Raw genomic sequence first — 15774 nt, forward strand, 5'->3', positions numbered from 1 at the left:
TAGGTACATCTGGGGATTTTTTCCTTTCATTTCTTTTTTTTTTTTTTTTTTTGTTTGTTTGTTTGTTGTTTTGTTTTGTTTTGTTTTTACATGTGTTAGTGTTTGGCCTGTATGTATGTCTGTGTAAGGGTGTCATATCCCTTGGAACTGGAGTTACAGACAGTTGTGACCTACCATGTGGGTGCTGGGAATTGAACCACTGTACCATTGCTTCAGCCCCGGGCTTTTTCTTAATTACATCATTTGAAGTGGGAAAACCCACCTTCACTGTGGATCTCCTGAGGTGGGAAGACCCACCTTTAATCTGGGCCACGCCTTCCCTTAGCAGCCTATGCAAAGGGCAGGAAAAAGGCGGCTTCGCCCCTCCCCTGCTTGCTCTCCCTCTCACTGGCATCAGAGCCTGCTTCTTTGGGATTCTGGCAGACACTGAGGACCAGCTGAGACACCCATGATCCTGAACTTGATTCTTGGACCTTCCTTTGGTAGACAGTCATTGTTGGACTAGTTGGGCCACAAAGCTACAAGCCATTCTAATATGCCCTGTCTAGATAGATATTCATTGTATAAACGCTCTTCCTGTAGAGATCCTGACTAATACACCCTATGTGGTGGTTTGAATGACAATGGCTCCCATAGGCTCTTGTGTTTGGATGCTCGGTGACCAGGGAATAGAAGTGTGGCTTGTTGGATAAGGTGTGTCATTGGGGATGGGGTTTGAGGTTTCCCAAACCATGCCCAGTCTCTGTCTCTCCTCCTGTGTCTGTCTGTCTCTCTCTCTTCCCCCTCTCTGGTGGTTTGAATATGAATGGCTTCCCCTAGGCTCACATATTTGAATGCTCAGTTACCAGGATAAAAAGGTGTGGCTTTGTTGGAGGAAATGTGTCAGTAGGGGCAGACTTTGAGTCTGCCCACCCTAGGCCAAGTTTCTCTCTGCCTGCTGCCTGCAGATCAGGATGTAAAGCTCTCAGCTACTGCTCTAGTGTCAAACCTGTCTGCTTCCCGCCATGATGGTGGACTGTCTTAGTTAGGGTTACTATTACTGTCACTGAAAGACCTAAAAAGTAATGTTAATGATGGACTAACCTGGAAACCAATTCCTTGGAATTTGCTAGCTTCCTCTCACAAGGCCCTGAGATAAGAATTCACACTGCCCCTCCTTTCCAGTGAGTCAACAGATGGTAAATAAGGTCAAGAGATAGCTGTAACTCTGGTTTTCCCAGACAAGATTAATTAACACACCTGAAGCCCTAAGGTCTGCTGACCCTAATAGCGAGACCATCCGGCCTCCAAGGGTCACGTACTCAATGGACAGAGGGTCCCACCCCCTCCCTAAGCTTGTGGGTTTGCCTTTAAAAACACCTGGGCCCAAGGGAGGGGGCTTCTCCCTAGCCTGCATGCTGGAGGAGCCCGTTTGCGCAAACGTTTCCTGTTCATTAAAGCCTCTTGCGTTTTTGCAGCAACTGGACTGGACATTGAGTTCTTGGGGTATCGACCGAACCTGGAAGACTCCTCATTCTGAGGGTCTTACAGTCACAAGGCACCATGACCAAAAGGAAAGTTGGGGAGGAAAGGGTTTATTTGCAGTTCATCAATGAAGGAAGTCAGGGCAGGAACTCAAACAGGGCAGGATCCTGGAGGCAGGAGCTGATGCAGAGGCCAAGCAGGGAGCTGCTTACTGGCTTTCTTACCATGGCTTGCTCAGCCTGCCTTCTTATAGAACCCAGGACCAGCAGCCCAGGGATGGCACCACCCACCACTGATCACTAATTGAGAAAAGGTCTTACAGCTGGATCTTAGGGAGGCATTTCCCCAGCTGAGGCTCCTTCCTCTGTTTGTACCAAGTTGACACACAAAACCAGCCAGTACACAGACTAACCCTCTGAAACCATAAGCAAGCCCCAGTGAAATGACTTCTTTTTAAAGAATTTCCTTGGGGGGGAAAGGATAGGCACTGGTGGTGCATGCCTTTAATCTCAGCACTCAGGATGCAAAGGCAGGTGGATCTCCGTAAACCAAGTTTCTGTCCCGTCTGGTCCTACCACCCTTCAGCCCCAAATAAACACACTGAGGCTGTATTAATTAGAACTGTTTGTCCAATGGCTCAAGCTTCTTATTGGCTACTTCTCTCTTGATTATTAACCCATTCCAATTAAACTATGTATTGCCATAGGCTGTGGCTTACCTGTAATCTGGCGTGTTACTCTTTCGACAGCATGGTGTCTGCCTTCTTCTCCCTAGGTAGCCCTGCCTATGCTTCCTGCCTGGCTACTGGCCAATCAGTGTTTTATTCATCAACCAATAAGAGAAACATATACACAGAAGGACACCCCCCCCCCATCAGATCTCTCGTGAGTTCAAGGCCAGCCTGGTCTACAGAGAGAGTTCCAGGACAGATACAACCGTTGCACAGAAAAACCCTGTCTCAAAAAACTAAAACAAACAAACAAACAAAAAAAAAAGACCCCCCCCCAACACACACAATGAGTAGACGTGAGTAAACCCAGCTGGGTCTATCAGTCACCTTGCCAAGAGCCTCAGGAAGGCTAAAGAGATGGAGGAGTAATAACCCCCTGCATGAAACACTGTCCTTCCAGAAACCAACTTCCTCAGCACAACCACTCTCAGAGCCTCTGCCATAGAACCTGCCTGCTTTTCGGAGGCCTAACTCAGAAAATTATAACCCTACCCATTTTGGAGGCTAGCCCAAAGCCTAATTGTGCTTTCCTTGACACTCCACAAAGGGTAAATTACTTACAAGCCTCAGGTGTACTGAAGCTCTGAACAGGAGAGTTGACTTGACTGATCACAGGCATGGAAGTGTCTGATAAGGAGATGACCCACCAAAAATAAAATGGTTTTAAATAGACAAAGAGGAACTGGGTGTGGTGGCACACACCTTTAATCCCAGCAATTGGGAGACAGAGGCAAGCAGATCTCTTGTGATTTGCAAAGTAAACCTGGTATGCAGACTAAAATTCCAGGACAGATAAGAGTTACACAGTGAAACCCTATGTCAAAAAATAAAAAAAAATAAAATTAAAATAAACAGTAATAATAAAGCCACATAAAGATAAAAAGCTCAGAGAAAATCTGGTTACTGTATGCTATTGTGTTGTCTCTGCATTGTTTGACTGCTGAGAAAATAACAACAACTGATAAAGAAAATGCTGCTACATTAATTCAATTTATATATTTTAAAAATGCTTTGACTCCAACATTTAAGTTGAAGGACAAGTTACTGGGGAAAAGGATTTCTATTTTTGTTTCTACAGAAAATAAAAAGCTGTGGATTCCTTCCAGACTAATGTGGTTTGAGCAAGCCAGACCCCCTGAAACAGAGTTCCTGATGATCCAACATTCAAAACAGTTTGAACAAGGCAGACTTACAGATTACAGCCAGGATTTCTACATCTTCTTAGGATCCCCACGACAGCGCCCCCTATCAACAGAAAGTAGTTTGGAAAGAACGACGCCCAAATTCCCAAATATTGTTTATAAATGTTTGTTTTCATTTAAATGGGCTTGGTTATAAATGGTTAATGATCACAGCCAATTCTTTTTAAAGGTAAAAAGGAGATTATGATATAGATATGAATACTTTGTTTTGGAATGGATTTTCATTTATTGATACAATTTAATGTCAATTTTGTGATATGTATATTTCTCCTCTTGTTTAGGTATCGTGTTTATTGAGCTCAGTTAGAAATGTAATGTACAATATAGTACCGATTATAGATATAGATATAGATTATAGATAATTACCTATGATAGTCAAAGCTTAGAGATTAGTTAGGCATTCTTCAAACCTTTCAAAGACCTACAGAATATGGCATTTAAAATGTTTTAGGGTTTTTCTTGACAGTGAGACATAATTGCTCCTGGCAACGCCACCTGGGTCAGAAAAGAAGATGGACATGGAAGAAACGCGTTATGGAGTTTGCTTCCAGTATGGCAAGACTAGCCATTTGGACAAGATACAGCTCTTGTCTGGACTGTTTGAGTTTATGCTGTATAAACTGGACATGCACGACCCACAGAAAAGTGATTGCTGATTCAAGATGGACATTGCTACAGAGTTTCTGCTTCATGGAAGAGTCTGCCAGACAGTCTGCAGGACACAGAAAAAAGTGATGGACAAACTGCCAATACAAGAAGACAGTTTAAAGTCTCCTGCATTGCTAAAGAGTCTGCCAGACACACTATGGCCTATGGGCTGAAGATGGAAGATTACAAAAGAACTTCGGGTGACCAGGCAGTGAGTTGTCTCTGTCATTTCTAGAGCTTATATACTATCCTTCTGTGGTCTTTGAAGGAGTTGAAGACAGATAGTAATGATTATAGTTTTCCTTAGTTGGATTAAAGATAAGTTACATATAGGACTTTAGACTTACAAAGATGGAATAGATGATGGAATAGTTTCTTAAATCTTGATAAATGTTAATGAACTAAATATTGTTAACTGTGATTCTTATTTGGTAACTGTTGTGTTATATATTTTGCTATGTTAAGGTTAAAACCCTTCTTTTTATTTAAACAGAAAAGAGGAGATGATGGGAGATGCCATTATGTATATATGTTTCTCATACTGGTTAATAATAAAGCACTGTTGGCCAATAGGAAAGGAAGATAGGAGGGACTAGGACACAAGGAGGAAATAGGAAGTAGTAAGGAAGAGTCAAGATGGAGAGTCTGAAGAAAGCAGTATGCCGCCGGCTCCCCGGTAAGAGAAATACATAGATCAGCAGAAATGGGTTAATAATTAAGGCAGAGCTAGCTGATAAGAAACAAGTAACCAGGCCAACAGTATTGTATCAAATACAGAGTCTCTGTGTATTATTTGGCGGCATGGCGGCGGGACAAGACCGGGAGGCGGCAGGCGGAAAAACCCATACACGTTACACCCACTGGCATCTGCCACCTCCAGACTGCAGGGGAGCTGACCCAAAGATGGGCTTTTCCTCCCTCAAAGTGGCCATTTCACCATCCTATTAAAGCCCAAGATCCCACACTAGAGTTCAGATGCCAGGCTGCAGCATTTCTGTTGTTCTGATTAAAGAACAATTTGACTTCTGGAGAAGTCTGCTGCCCCTGTGTAGCCCTGTTCCCCTTTGTAAATGCTTGCAAACCTCCATTGGTGATATCTGCTGTCTTGGGCCCTGACTTCAAAGGTGTGGTTATTTCTTCCTCTTCTCCTCCCTCTGAAGCATCTGCTGAGATTTACAGAGTCAAGCCCTGTTAGGGACAGGTACAATTTAAGCACAAACACATATATCAGGCAGACAGGAAACCAGATTATGGACAGTTGGAAGGTAGGAAGAGAAATAGAGAATTCAAATTTGGGCTCAATCTTGACCAAATTGATTCAAGAGGAAGCTGCTGTGTTTTCACTCCTTAATTAATCCACATAGTAGGTTATTAGGGATCCAGAGCAGTACCCAGGGTAATAAGTAAACTAGAAAGGCAAAGTGGGTACCTTTCATCAAGCCCTGCCAAGGTATGCCACTAAGCAAACATGCCACTAGCCACTCAAAACAGTTAGTGCAAGAGGTTTATTGGCAGAGGAGGAAGAGTGAAAGGCACATTGGAGTGTGGACATGAAAGATGCAGGCAGGCAGGCAGCAAAGAGGGGCAAGAAACAAGAAGAGCAAGGGAAGCAAGAGGAAGGCAGAGGAGGAAAGAACAGGACTGAGAGGTTAAGAGCACTGGCTGTGCTTCCAAAGAACCCGGTTCAACTCCCAACATGCAAATGGCAGCTCACAATTGTGTGTAAACTCCACTTCCAGGGGATGCAACACCCTCACACAGACATACATGCAGGAAATACATTGTACATAAAATAGAAATAAACTACTGTTTAAAAAAAAAAAGAGAACAGGCAAGAGAGGAAAGGAAGCAAAGAGAGACCCAGGACAAGAGAGGAAGCTGTGCCTGGCCGGCACTTTCAAGGGGCACATGTCCCACAGCTGACAATGGAAAGACACCTGGCGACAAGTGGTGACAAACTGCTTTGGTGGCAGAGGCTGCTGCTGCTTGAGACACCCCAATTCCTCCAGCGGCCAACACTGCTCCTACCTTAAGTCTGAAGCCACTCCCAGTCCAGACTTCACTCAGTCTGTTGTTGCTTGTCAGGTCCCAAAGAAACCCTGACAGGGATCACTCAGGACCTGTGGCTCCTTCCCACCCCCTGTCCTAAATCTGTCCAGCCCAGGGCTGGGCTTCCCTTCTCTTCCCCCAGATCCTTAGTCCTATATAAATTTGCCATCCTGGTCATGTGTTCTCTTGGACCTTAACTCCTGGTCCCCCTTCTTGCCTCTCTCTCGGTGTCTATCACTCCCCCAACCTCTTCTCATGGCCCAGTTGAGTCTGGACCTTTCCAGATGCCTCTGGCTGTTCTCTCCCTCCTATCGACAATAAAACCCTTCTAGACCATATCTTGGGGCAGTCATGTCCTCATCCCAGATGAGCCTCTATTGTCTAGTCCATGGCTAGGTGGCCACAAGGTGGCTAGCTGCCCTTTCCCTTCTGAGGGATCTAAAGATCTGGACTGTTTGGCCCTAGTCTGGAACCATGTGACTGGATCCCTTCCTAGCTTGCTCACATTTCCAACCATGCCAACTCTCTTCTAGGTAGGTAGAGTGATATGCATTTGGCCTTCTGCGGGAAGGACTTAAACAGAGACACCAATGTCTCCCACTACCCCATCCCCAAGCCCCTTTACAGAGGATTCAAGGTCACTGAGCTTTATTTGAAAGTAGGCCTTATTCATCATCAACTCCAGTGCCCCAGGGAGGGGTGGGGGAAGAAGATTGACAGCAGGAGCTAGGCTTCCCTGCCCCCTCCCCACCTGCACTGGAAGGCTTGGAACAGTCACGGCAGCATTTTCAAGGCTGAGGCTGGAGGACAAGTTCAAGGCCAGCCTGTGCTACATAATGAGACCCTGTCTCCAAACAACTGTTAATTATAAAGAGAGAGAAGATCCGGTGTCCTGGCTGGCACTAAAGCTCTTCTCTTGGGTTCTCAGGTGAGCAGGGCCCCTGAGGGCCCCCACACAGCAGTGCCTCCAGAGTCTCATGGCCTTGACGGTAGGCTTCATAGATCTGGTCTTCTCCAAACTCTCCCAGGTACTGGAAACATGTCATGGAGAGCCTAAGGGAGCAATAGGCACCTTGAACTGTAACCTACTCACAGCGAAGTTAGGGGGAAAACCAGGACTCGGGGACTCCTCCCCCACCTTGTCATACCTATTGGGCCAAGGACCCCCAGTAATCATCACGCTGATGGGTGGCTCTGTCCCCTTGCTGAGTCCTGGGCCCATGAGATGCTTTATCTGGTTCACTTCTTGGACTCCATAGCTAATGGCAGTGGGAAGCAAGGGGTATAGGATCAACAGGGGCCTGGCCAGGGAGGGACTTGTGACCTTTCGGTGGCCATCTGTTCTACTTGCTCCCGAGCGTAGCTCTAGCCCAGATTTCAGCCCAGTCAACCTCCTCCCTCAGGCTGGAGCCTACATGGAACAGGCATGTGGCGTCAATGCAAGGATGGAGGTCTGTGCCCACCAGCCCTACCCTTAAGAAGGTGGCAGGGCCTTGACAACTCACGACTGCCAGTTCTGAGAGCACGTCCGGTCCAGGACATCGGTGTATATCGACTCACTCAGCTCCTGCAAGCCACTTGACTCTGGAGATTTAGCCTCTGCTCTTGCCAGATGCTGCCCCATCTAGAATGAGGAGGTGCTGAGAGCCAGGACTTTGGGACTGCTGTCAATTGGGAGAAGGAGGGAAGGACAGACACCCAAGTCTCTGGGGAGACCGAGGTGGCAAAGGCGCTGTTGAGCAGGAAGCACCTGTGAGTCAGGCTGCTCTGAGCCCCAAAGCTAGGCTGGGCCAGCTCAGGCAGGACCTACTTTCCTGGGGGGAGGGGAGGAAATACTGTGTGAAAGACCTGGCCCCTCTTTCAGAGCACACTTGCTATTTTTAAACCACGAGAACAAGGAAAGCCAATAATAATGACAATAGTAAGCAAAATAAGCAGAGGCCAGTCTTTAATAACACATGTGTCACCCACCCTGAGTACATACAGAAACATGGTCACACAGGCACACTTAAGAGAGGCGAGTATAGTGGGTTCACACAGCTACACATATACCCAATATGCATAAAGTAAAGGCATCTCCAGGGACCCGGGAGGGTGTTAAGAAGCAAATGGGCACAGATGAGGAATCTAAGAGGATGAATGATTCTCTGGTGTGACAAGACAAGATGTAGGCACCTTAGATTACCTGTTCTTGGGTGACCAGGCAAATGGATAAATGGAGGCATGGCAATTCAAGTGAAGGGGGCTGGAAAATGCCATGGGGAGATTGCTGCCTGGGGCTGAGGGCTGGGGACTAAAGGCCAATGGTGGCAGAGTGGTCTAAGGACTGCCGAGGGACAGGCGGAACTTACTTGGTAGGCCACAGCCCGGCAGGCGTCACAGCGCAGGTGAGCAGGCATGTAAGATGCATACTTCTCTTCCTCATCCAACACTGGAGCCGTAGCGGAGAGTGAAGCCCTATCCCCGAGGCTTCCCAGGATAGCCCTGCACCCAAACACTAGCAGCAGTGGCAGGGGCAGCCTCATGGCCTCTGAAGCATGCAGTGTGGTTGGGGTGCAGATGCGTATTCGAATTATCTGTGGCTTAGGCCAATAGGGAACCGACACCTCACTGGCCCTCTTCCCTTCCCCCATGGCCCTACAGATGCCACGTATGCAGTTCCCATAGTGGGACCTTGGTTCCAGCCTTCTCAGCCCCATTTCACAGGTAGGGGGATGAAGGTGCAGAGAGAGAGGCTGAGGCTGGGTAAAGATGCAGGCAGGCGCTGGGGGTGGGGTGATGGATCTTGTACTGTGAACTGATCAAGTGGTAGGGGCTGGACTGGACTGTTGAGCATCCTGTGGGGCGAGGTGGTTGCTTAGAGTCACCTTTATTCTACTGCAGAGGGTGTGAAAGCTCAGAGAGAAGAGACAAATCCTCCTGCTAGAGGAGCCATGTTGACAGTAGTCCCCAATGCCTGCTGGTCACTCGGTACCAGGAGGAATGTGGCCATGGTTTCGGTTGCCAACCTAAGGCTCTCACCATGGTGAGGCAAAATTATTGAGTCTCGATGAGGACAATATATAGGAGCATACATATTCTCCTTCTCCAGCCCTGGGGTCCCCTTCATCCAGGCCAGAGCCGGGCATGGAAGAGTTTCATGGGGTTGTTTAAGAGGCAGCAAGCTAGCTGTGCCTGGTGGTGCACACCTTTAGTCCCAGCACTAGGGAGACAGAGGCAGGTGAATGAATCTCTGTGAGTTTGAGGCCAATCTGCTCTACAGAGGGAGTTTCAGAACAGCCAGGGTTGTTGCACGGAGAAACCCTATCTCAAAAAAAAAAAAAAAAAAAAAAAAAAAAACTCAGCAAGCTGGAAATGGCTCAGTGGTTAATAACGAATGCTTCTTTTGCTGAGGGCCTGGGTTCAGTTCCTGTCACTCACATACCGATTCACGCCATCTGTATCTTCAGTGTCAGGGGATTCAATGCCCCTTTTGGTTTTCACTGCCTTAAGCATGCATGTGGCGCGCACACATAAAATAAAAATTTTAAGTGTTATTTATTTATATGGCTTCTTTGAGACAGCTCTGGCTGTGTAGATCAAGCTGGTCTTGAACTCAAAGAGATCCATCTGCCTCTGCCTCCCTCATGTTGGAATTTAAGGTGGGTACACCATTCCAGGAAATGTTTGGTTTTTGGTTTTTTTTTTTTTTTTTTTTAAAGTTAGCAGCAGGAAATAAGGATCACACACTAGTTATTATTTCAGTCACCATGGCTCTCCATGGTCAGCCATTTATTGCACACCGGGACAAGATGATGCACCCTAGGGGCTGCCTGGTCCCTCTATGCCATTGGGATCAGTGTCTGTGGCAGAGATATCCAGGTTGTTCTGACTCAGTATTTTGGCTGATTTCCAGTCTAGGGCTAGGCTCTTGGTAGAGGACCCAAAGGATCTTGGCTGCATAGCCTTGGAACCAGACCCTGCTTCTAGTGGGAACGTCCCCAAACAGCCCTTCAGCAAGGTCCAGTCATATCTACACAGAGATACCTCCCACCTCACAGAGATGGTATTCAGTTTACCTCAGGTTCAGGGCAGACAGAGCAAGGGTTTAGGGTCTTATGCTGTGAGCAGCCTGAAGAATCAGTCTGTGTGGGCACTGTTGGCTCTGCATGGAGAATGAAACCAGCTAATGTGTCATATAGGACACTTTAACCATGCCATATAGGAACATCCTTCCTCTTGCCAGTTTTTTTGTTTTTGTTTTTTGAGGCTGTCCTGGAACTCACTTTGCAGATCAGGCTGGCCTCAAACTCATAGAGATGTCTCTGCCTCTGCCTCTGCCTCTTCCTCCTGAGGTGTGCACCGCACCGCCAGGCCTGGCTCTCTTCTCAGCTCACACCCACCTTCCAGAGCACACTCCTTTTATAACAGTAACACCCAGCCTTCCTTATCTTGTCATCCTGGAGATTCAACTCACTTGCTTTCTACCTGGGTGGGGATAGCTTCGAGATGAGCCAGCTCAGCTCACTCAGAGGGTCTACAGAAGACAGACAATGAGGCTTGAGGAGGACTTGGGCTCTATGCTGTGGACTATTAGCAGTGGTCACACCATTTTATAAAGCCCTTCTTCCATTTTGGTTAAAAAGCCACAATTCCCAAAACTAATTTGTTTTTCTAGATTTTTGCCCTCTGTGTCCTGTCAATCTTCAAGGATGGCCAGCCAAGAGAAGTGTTTACCGATCACTTGATAGTCTTTAATTTGCCACATGTCCACTTGTCCCTATCACCCCTAGCAACCAACAGAAAGCCCAGACAATAATTTCACTCCCCTTCCTCATTTCCTAGGCCCTTCTTGTCCCTTTGGCTGTCTGTACAGGGAGCTCAGCAATCCTGGGCCATCTCACTCCCCCACATCTCCTTAAACAACATCCATGCTCCACCTCCACTTACTGTCCTCAGCTGCCATTCTGAGCCCCAAGCTGGCTTGGGGCCACACTACGTTCTCCCATAACCTCCCAGGACAAGACTCAAATCCAGATTTGATGGCTGTCATCCATCCTCTCCATCTCTGCAACACCCACTATCCTGCTCCACTCAACTGGGCCCAGTGTTAGGGAGACACAAACAGTTCACCCTCTCCATAGGCAGCCCTGGCCCTGCTACTCCCACACCTGCTATTCTGGGAAACCCCGACATCGACATCTCTTAGTGGTCTCACTTTGACATGCTTGCTTGCCTGTATGCACGCGCGCGCGCACGCGCGCACACACACATACACACACACACATCAAACCCTGGGAAGGTTTGGGAAAGGGATTTTTGTTGGCAAGGGATGTAGGCATCCAGGCACTATCAGCCCAGCACTATCAACCCAGGTAGCAGGTACATTCTCTTAAGGTCCCTTCTGGTTTGGTGACTGGCTAGAACTAGCCAAAGATTTGATGGGAGGAAAAATTAAGGGACTGGGAGCCAGAACTTCCAAAGCCTTCTAAGGAACATAACTCCACGGGGGTCGGGACCTGAGACTTCACAAAGGAAACACAGAACCCTTGCTGGACTGGATGGGACCGGAACTGGAGGGCGGAGCACAGAAGAGCATCGGTGGAGCTGGACTGGGGGTCCCGCTCAAGGGCATGTAGCACATCCCCTCCAGGGGCCCAGCCTCAGGGGCCCAGGGTAGCTGGAGACTGCCTAGGGGCGGTAGGTTAGGGGATGGCGGCGACAGTGACGAGCCAGGGATAGGCCCATAGGCTGGTGGATAGAGGCCCGGCCCTAGGGCCAGCGGGGCATAGGCCTGTCGTGGTGGCCGGGAGAGAGAGGGCGAGGGCGGCAGCAGCACTTCCACGTACTGCCCGCTTTCGGGGTCGAAGAGTAGCCGCAGCCTAGGTTGCCGCGGAGCCTCCACAAAGTAATAGCGACCGCTCTCCGGGTCTACGAGGACCTTCCCTGGCGGCGCGGCTCTTGGAAGCCTCCGCATCCCTTGGGAGGATGCAGGAAGTAGCCGGTCCGTAGGAGGCGCAGAGGCAGCTCGAGGGAGGGATGCAGCGGTCCTGGCCGCCGCCACCTGAGGCTCCCGTGGGAGGGGCGGCTGGACCGCAGTTACAGGATCCACAAGGGGTGTCTCCAATTCGGGTGTTGCCCCAAGGTTCGAGTTGGGACATGCCAGCGGGGAGCCAGGGACAGGAGGTTGGGTCCCTGCTGATCCTAATGGAGACCACTGGGTTGAAGTACGAGCGCCTCCTAGGGGGCTGGTCCGAGTCTCGAGGTCTGGGATCAGTCTCGGGGCCTCAGCATCCGGGTTTTCTCCCGCAGTACTTCGTCCTTGGACACTCGTGGTTTTCTCCCGTCGCCGGCTCAAGGCTAGAGCACCAGGCAGGCGGATCTCACTGCGCGCGAAAGGCTTCGCAGTGCTGTTCTCTGCTCTCCGCTTCAGGACCCCGCTGGAGTGGGAGACATCCTTAGGGGTTGCATGGAGTGAAGGCTCTGGAGACTCATAGGGGTGAGGTACTACCGGCAGAAAGTCCTTGAGAAAAATGGAAGTGTAATGAGCCGGGGCGGGTGACTCCAGCACCGGGAGCTCATGTGCTTTGGATGCATCTCCTCCCTCCCCGCAGGTGTCTGCAGGAGGCGCGGGAAGCCCGCAGCCTGGGGTTCCCGCAGGAAAGCTAGGAGCATAGGTGGTCTTAACCATCTTGCGCACATCTCGCGGCCGCGGAATGGTCACGCGTGGACGTCCAGAAGCCGCTTCTCCTGAGGCCAAGGCTTCTGGGCACACACCGTCTTCCAGGACGTTTGTGAGATGACTTCCGGGCGGTTCTGGTGTGTCTATAACTGGAGATGGCTGCCTGACTCTGTAGGCAAAATCCGCGTTTTCCCTTGTGAGCAGACACTGCGCCTCCGTGAGTTCTGGGGTCCCAGGTGCTGATGGTGTAGGCACCTCCAACTCCTGAGTTAGGCCGTTCATAGCTTCCTGACACAATATCATCGACGAATCCTGCACAATAGGACCCCGTGTCTCTCGGGGCGATGGGCTATTTGTTCCAATAGGATGATCAGGTGACTCCCGTGGGAGCAGGACTGGCAGGGACCGGTCCCTACTCCGCCCTGTTGCATCTCCACCTCTCGAATGCGGAACCTTCCACAGAGAAGGAGTTTCAGGATATGGGTTCCCCACTCTAGTGACACCCTGAGTCCACTGAGAAAGAGGTGGAGGGGAAGGGCTCCTTGTGCTGCTCAGGACTTCCTCGACGGCTGCATTCCGATTTTCCCATTCAGAGGATGCTTCAGGGCAGGACGGGCTACTCATTTTCCAAACAGTCCTATGAGGTCGTGAAAGGTTCTGGGGGGATGGGCAGCGACGACCCCGCACGGCCCCATTTGGAGCCTGCCGCGGAGGAGATGGGCTCCTCGGTCTCACAACCCTACTGGGAATCACCCGGGAGCTTCTGGGGTGGGAAGGAGGACTCCGTGCCCTCGGTATGGTTCGATCCGGAGTCTCACGAAGGAACTGCATCTTGGATTCCTGTTCGAGAGCCTGCTGGATTTTCTCCTCTGACTGCAGAAAGATGCTGGAACTAACTGGACCCAGCGGCTCGGTCCCGGGCGCCGGCTTGTCTCGCCGAATCGCTCGCTCTCGGAGGCTGGGCCAAGGCCGCGGGGCTCTGGCGGGGACAGAGCTATCGTGTGGGCGGGGTGGCCGAGACTTAGCCTCTTCAGGGACCACACGAGTGCCTCGTGCTGTCTCCTGAGGGTCCGTCGTGGGTTCTGGCTTCCCCGTGGGCCTAAAAGTGACATTGCTGGGGGCTGGGACCGCAGAGCCCAGTTTCCTGGCCAAAGCCGTCTGCACGATGCCCGCGGCGGCCTGCAAGCGGCTCAGAGACTCGTCCAGGGAGCCGGTGCGCAAGAGCAGTCGGGGACGCGGCGCGCGACTGTCCTGCGAGGGACTCCGAGGCCGGGGACGCAGCTCGATCTGCCGCTTCGGCACGGTGCGGGCTCTAACGGGCGCGGTGCGCTCCTCCAGGGCCACCTCCACACACTCATACTGGCCTGAGACGGCAGGACTCGGCACGCGGGGCGGCAGCTCCAGGTAGGTGGCCCAGCGAGAGCCCCCGTCGGGGCCCTGCGGCTGCGGCGACGCCGAGACAGGCGACGCTGACCGGGGCAGCGAGGGGCTGCTGAAGGCAGGCGCCATGAGCTGTTGCTCTTCCAGGCCCTCCGCGTCGGAGCGGCTGAACAGAGTCCCCGCGCCGAAGATGACTTCCATCTCCCCCGACGGCAGCATGCGCAGCTGGGGCCGAGGCGGCTGCGGGCCGGAGCCCGGGCCTCGCGGGAAACCCGAGCCGGAGCAGTGCTGCTGGCGGCTATTCTGGGCGCTGACGGACAGGACAGGCTGCGCGCCCGCCCCCCGCCCAGGGGCCACCCAGAGCCAAGTCCCCTGGCCTTCTGTGTCCAGCCCAACGTCCGGCGGCTCTGGAGAACCGGGAGCTGTGTGGTAGGAGCCGGACGAACCGGACGAATCCTGACGCCCCGCAGGGGCAGGCAGCCGCCTTGAGAGCCCAGGACGGGCTGGTGGGGCGAGCGCTGTCAGCATGGTGGGCAGGACACTTAGCACTACCTCCCGACAGTGCCTCCGTTAGTGGCTAGTCGCGCCTGCACTGTCCCCGCCCAGCCTGGATGCCGTGGGGTCATAGCGTCTTAAAGCGCCAGTGTCCACTGTCCAGGCAGCAAAGAGACCTAAGCCCTGGGCCCTACCAGGTGAAGCCCCCTTTGCCGAACTTTCTCCAGCACAGGTGGAATGTGGGGTAGGGGATCCGGACTTTGATTGGTGAAAGGAGCAAGCAGCTAGACAGACCCAACCCCACCCATCACAGGGGGTGAAACTCTGGCCTTGCAAGGGGTTATCTGAGGAGTTCAGGGTGTGAGATCTTGAAGTTTCCATATCCTCTGCCCTAACATCGCAAGGAAACTTCTCCATGGCTTCTTTAACTACAATCTGTATGCTTCCTTGACTTCCCTCACACCCACACGCCACCTTCACCTTCGATAGGGTAAGGAGAAACAGAATGCCTCTCCTAAGGTAGGTGCTGGCTAGACTCATCGCTTAAGCTGGAGTGAATGCCATCCCTAGCTAGCTTTCCCAAGCTGCTTAGCACCCAGAACAAACCTTGGGGACAAACCATCCATTGCAGGGTTCCCTCTATAACATTCCTTCTTTCCCAAGCAGGGGAGCAGCCACCAGCTGTCATTGTGACAATAGGGACATCACTTGCCCTTAACTTGGGGCTTGAAGGTCCTGCCATGACTCAGGCCCCAGCTGGCCCTCAGCAAGCACTGACCCCTCCTTTGCACTAACCCTCACACTGACCCAGCGCCGGCTAGACTTAACCAATTGTGTCTCGCGGCTCTTGTATATATCCCCACGATCACTTAGGGACATGAAGTGAAGACTTCTGAAAGGATTTAGTCTTTCATTCTATCAAGGCCTGTCTGAGCAACCTGAGCAGCCCATGGCCCTTTCCGTTTCCAATTTCAAGTTTTGTCACTTGTGAAGGTTTTTGTTTCAAAGTGTAAGAAGTTACAGAGTGATTTGTATGGCTAGTACATACACACGTGTTCTTTTATTTATTTGGTTTTGTGGTTTTGTTGTTTTTTAAGACAGGGTTTCTCAGTGTAGCCTTGGCCAGGACAGGTCCTTGCTCTGTA

The 15774-nt window shown here is 50.9% G+C and overlaps 2 protein-coding genes across 2 annotated transcripts; both read right to left on the reverse strand.

Annotated features, from left to right (window-relative positions):
- Positions 1–6730: 6730 nt before the first annotated feature.
- On the reverse strand, positions 6731–8735 carry Mzb1 (marginal zone B and B1 cell specific protein). The gene is made up of 4 exons (XM_051202288.1): positions 8445–8735; positions 7599–7717; positions 7242–7352; positions 6731–7146 (listed from the first exon to the last, which is right to left on the reverse strand). Exons 1-4 carry the CDS (start codon positions 8724–8726, stop codon positions 6996–6998), a joined length of 663 nt encoding a protein of 220 aa, XP_051058245.1. The 5' UTR covers positions 8727–8735; the 3' UTR covers positions 6731–6995.
- Positions 8736–11599: 2864 nt separating this feature from the next.
- Prob1 (proline rich basic protein 1) lies at positions 11600–14829 on the reverse strand. The gene has a single exon (XM_051202362.1). It carries the CDS (start codon positions 14660–14662, stop codon positions 11600–11602), a length of 3063 nt encoding a protein of 1020 aa, XP_051058319.1. The 5' UTR covers positions 14663–14829.
- Between the last annotated feature and the right edge of the window lie 945 nt (positions 14830–15774).

This window comes from Phodopus roborovskii, unplaced genomic scaffold (assembly GCF_943737965.1).
Source record: "Phodopus roborovskii unplaced genomic scaffold, PHOROB, whole genome shotgun sequence".
In the NCBI taxonomy this organism is placed as follows: domain Eukaryota; kingdom Metazoa; phylum Chordata; class Mammalia; order Rodentia; family Cricetidae; genus Phodopus; species Phodopus roborovskii.

What these genes read in the sequence shown, in the direction of transcription:
- Prob1 (XM_051202362.1), bottom strand. Translation starts at nt 14,662, where the DNA reads ATGCTGACAGCGCTCGCCCCACCAGCCCGTCCTGGGCTCTCAAGGCGG.
- Mzb1 (XM_051202288.1), bottom strand. Translation starts at nt 8,726, where the DNA reads ATGGGGGAAGGGAAGAGGGCCAGTGAGGTGTCGGTTCCCTATTGGCCT. An exon ending in GCCGGGCTGTGGCCTACCAA is followed by an intron (nt 7,718 to 8,444) that starts GTAAGTTCCGCC and finishes TCCTCATTCTAG; the next exon opens with ATGGGGCAGCATCTGGCAAG. An exon ending in GGGGGTCCTTGGCCCAATAG is followed by an intron (nt 7,147 to 7,241) that starts GTATGACAAGGT and finishes TTGCTCCCTTAG; the next exon opens with GCTCTCCATGACATGTTTCC.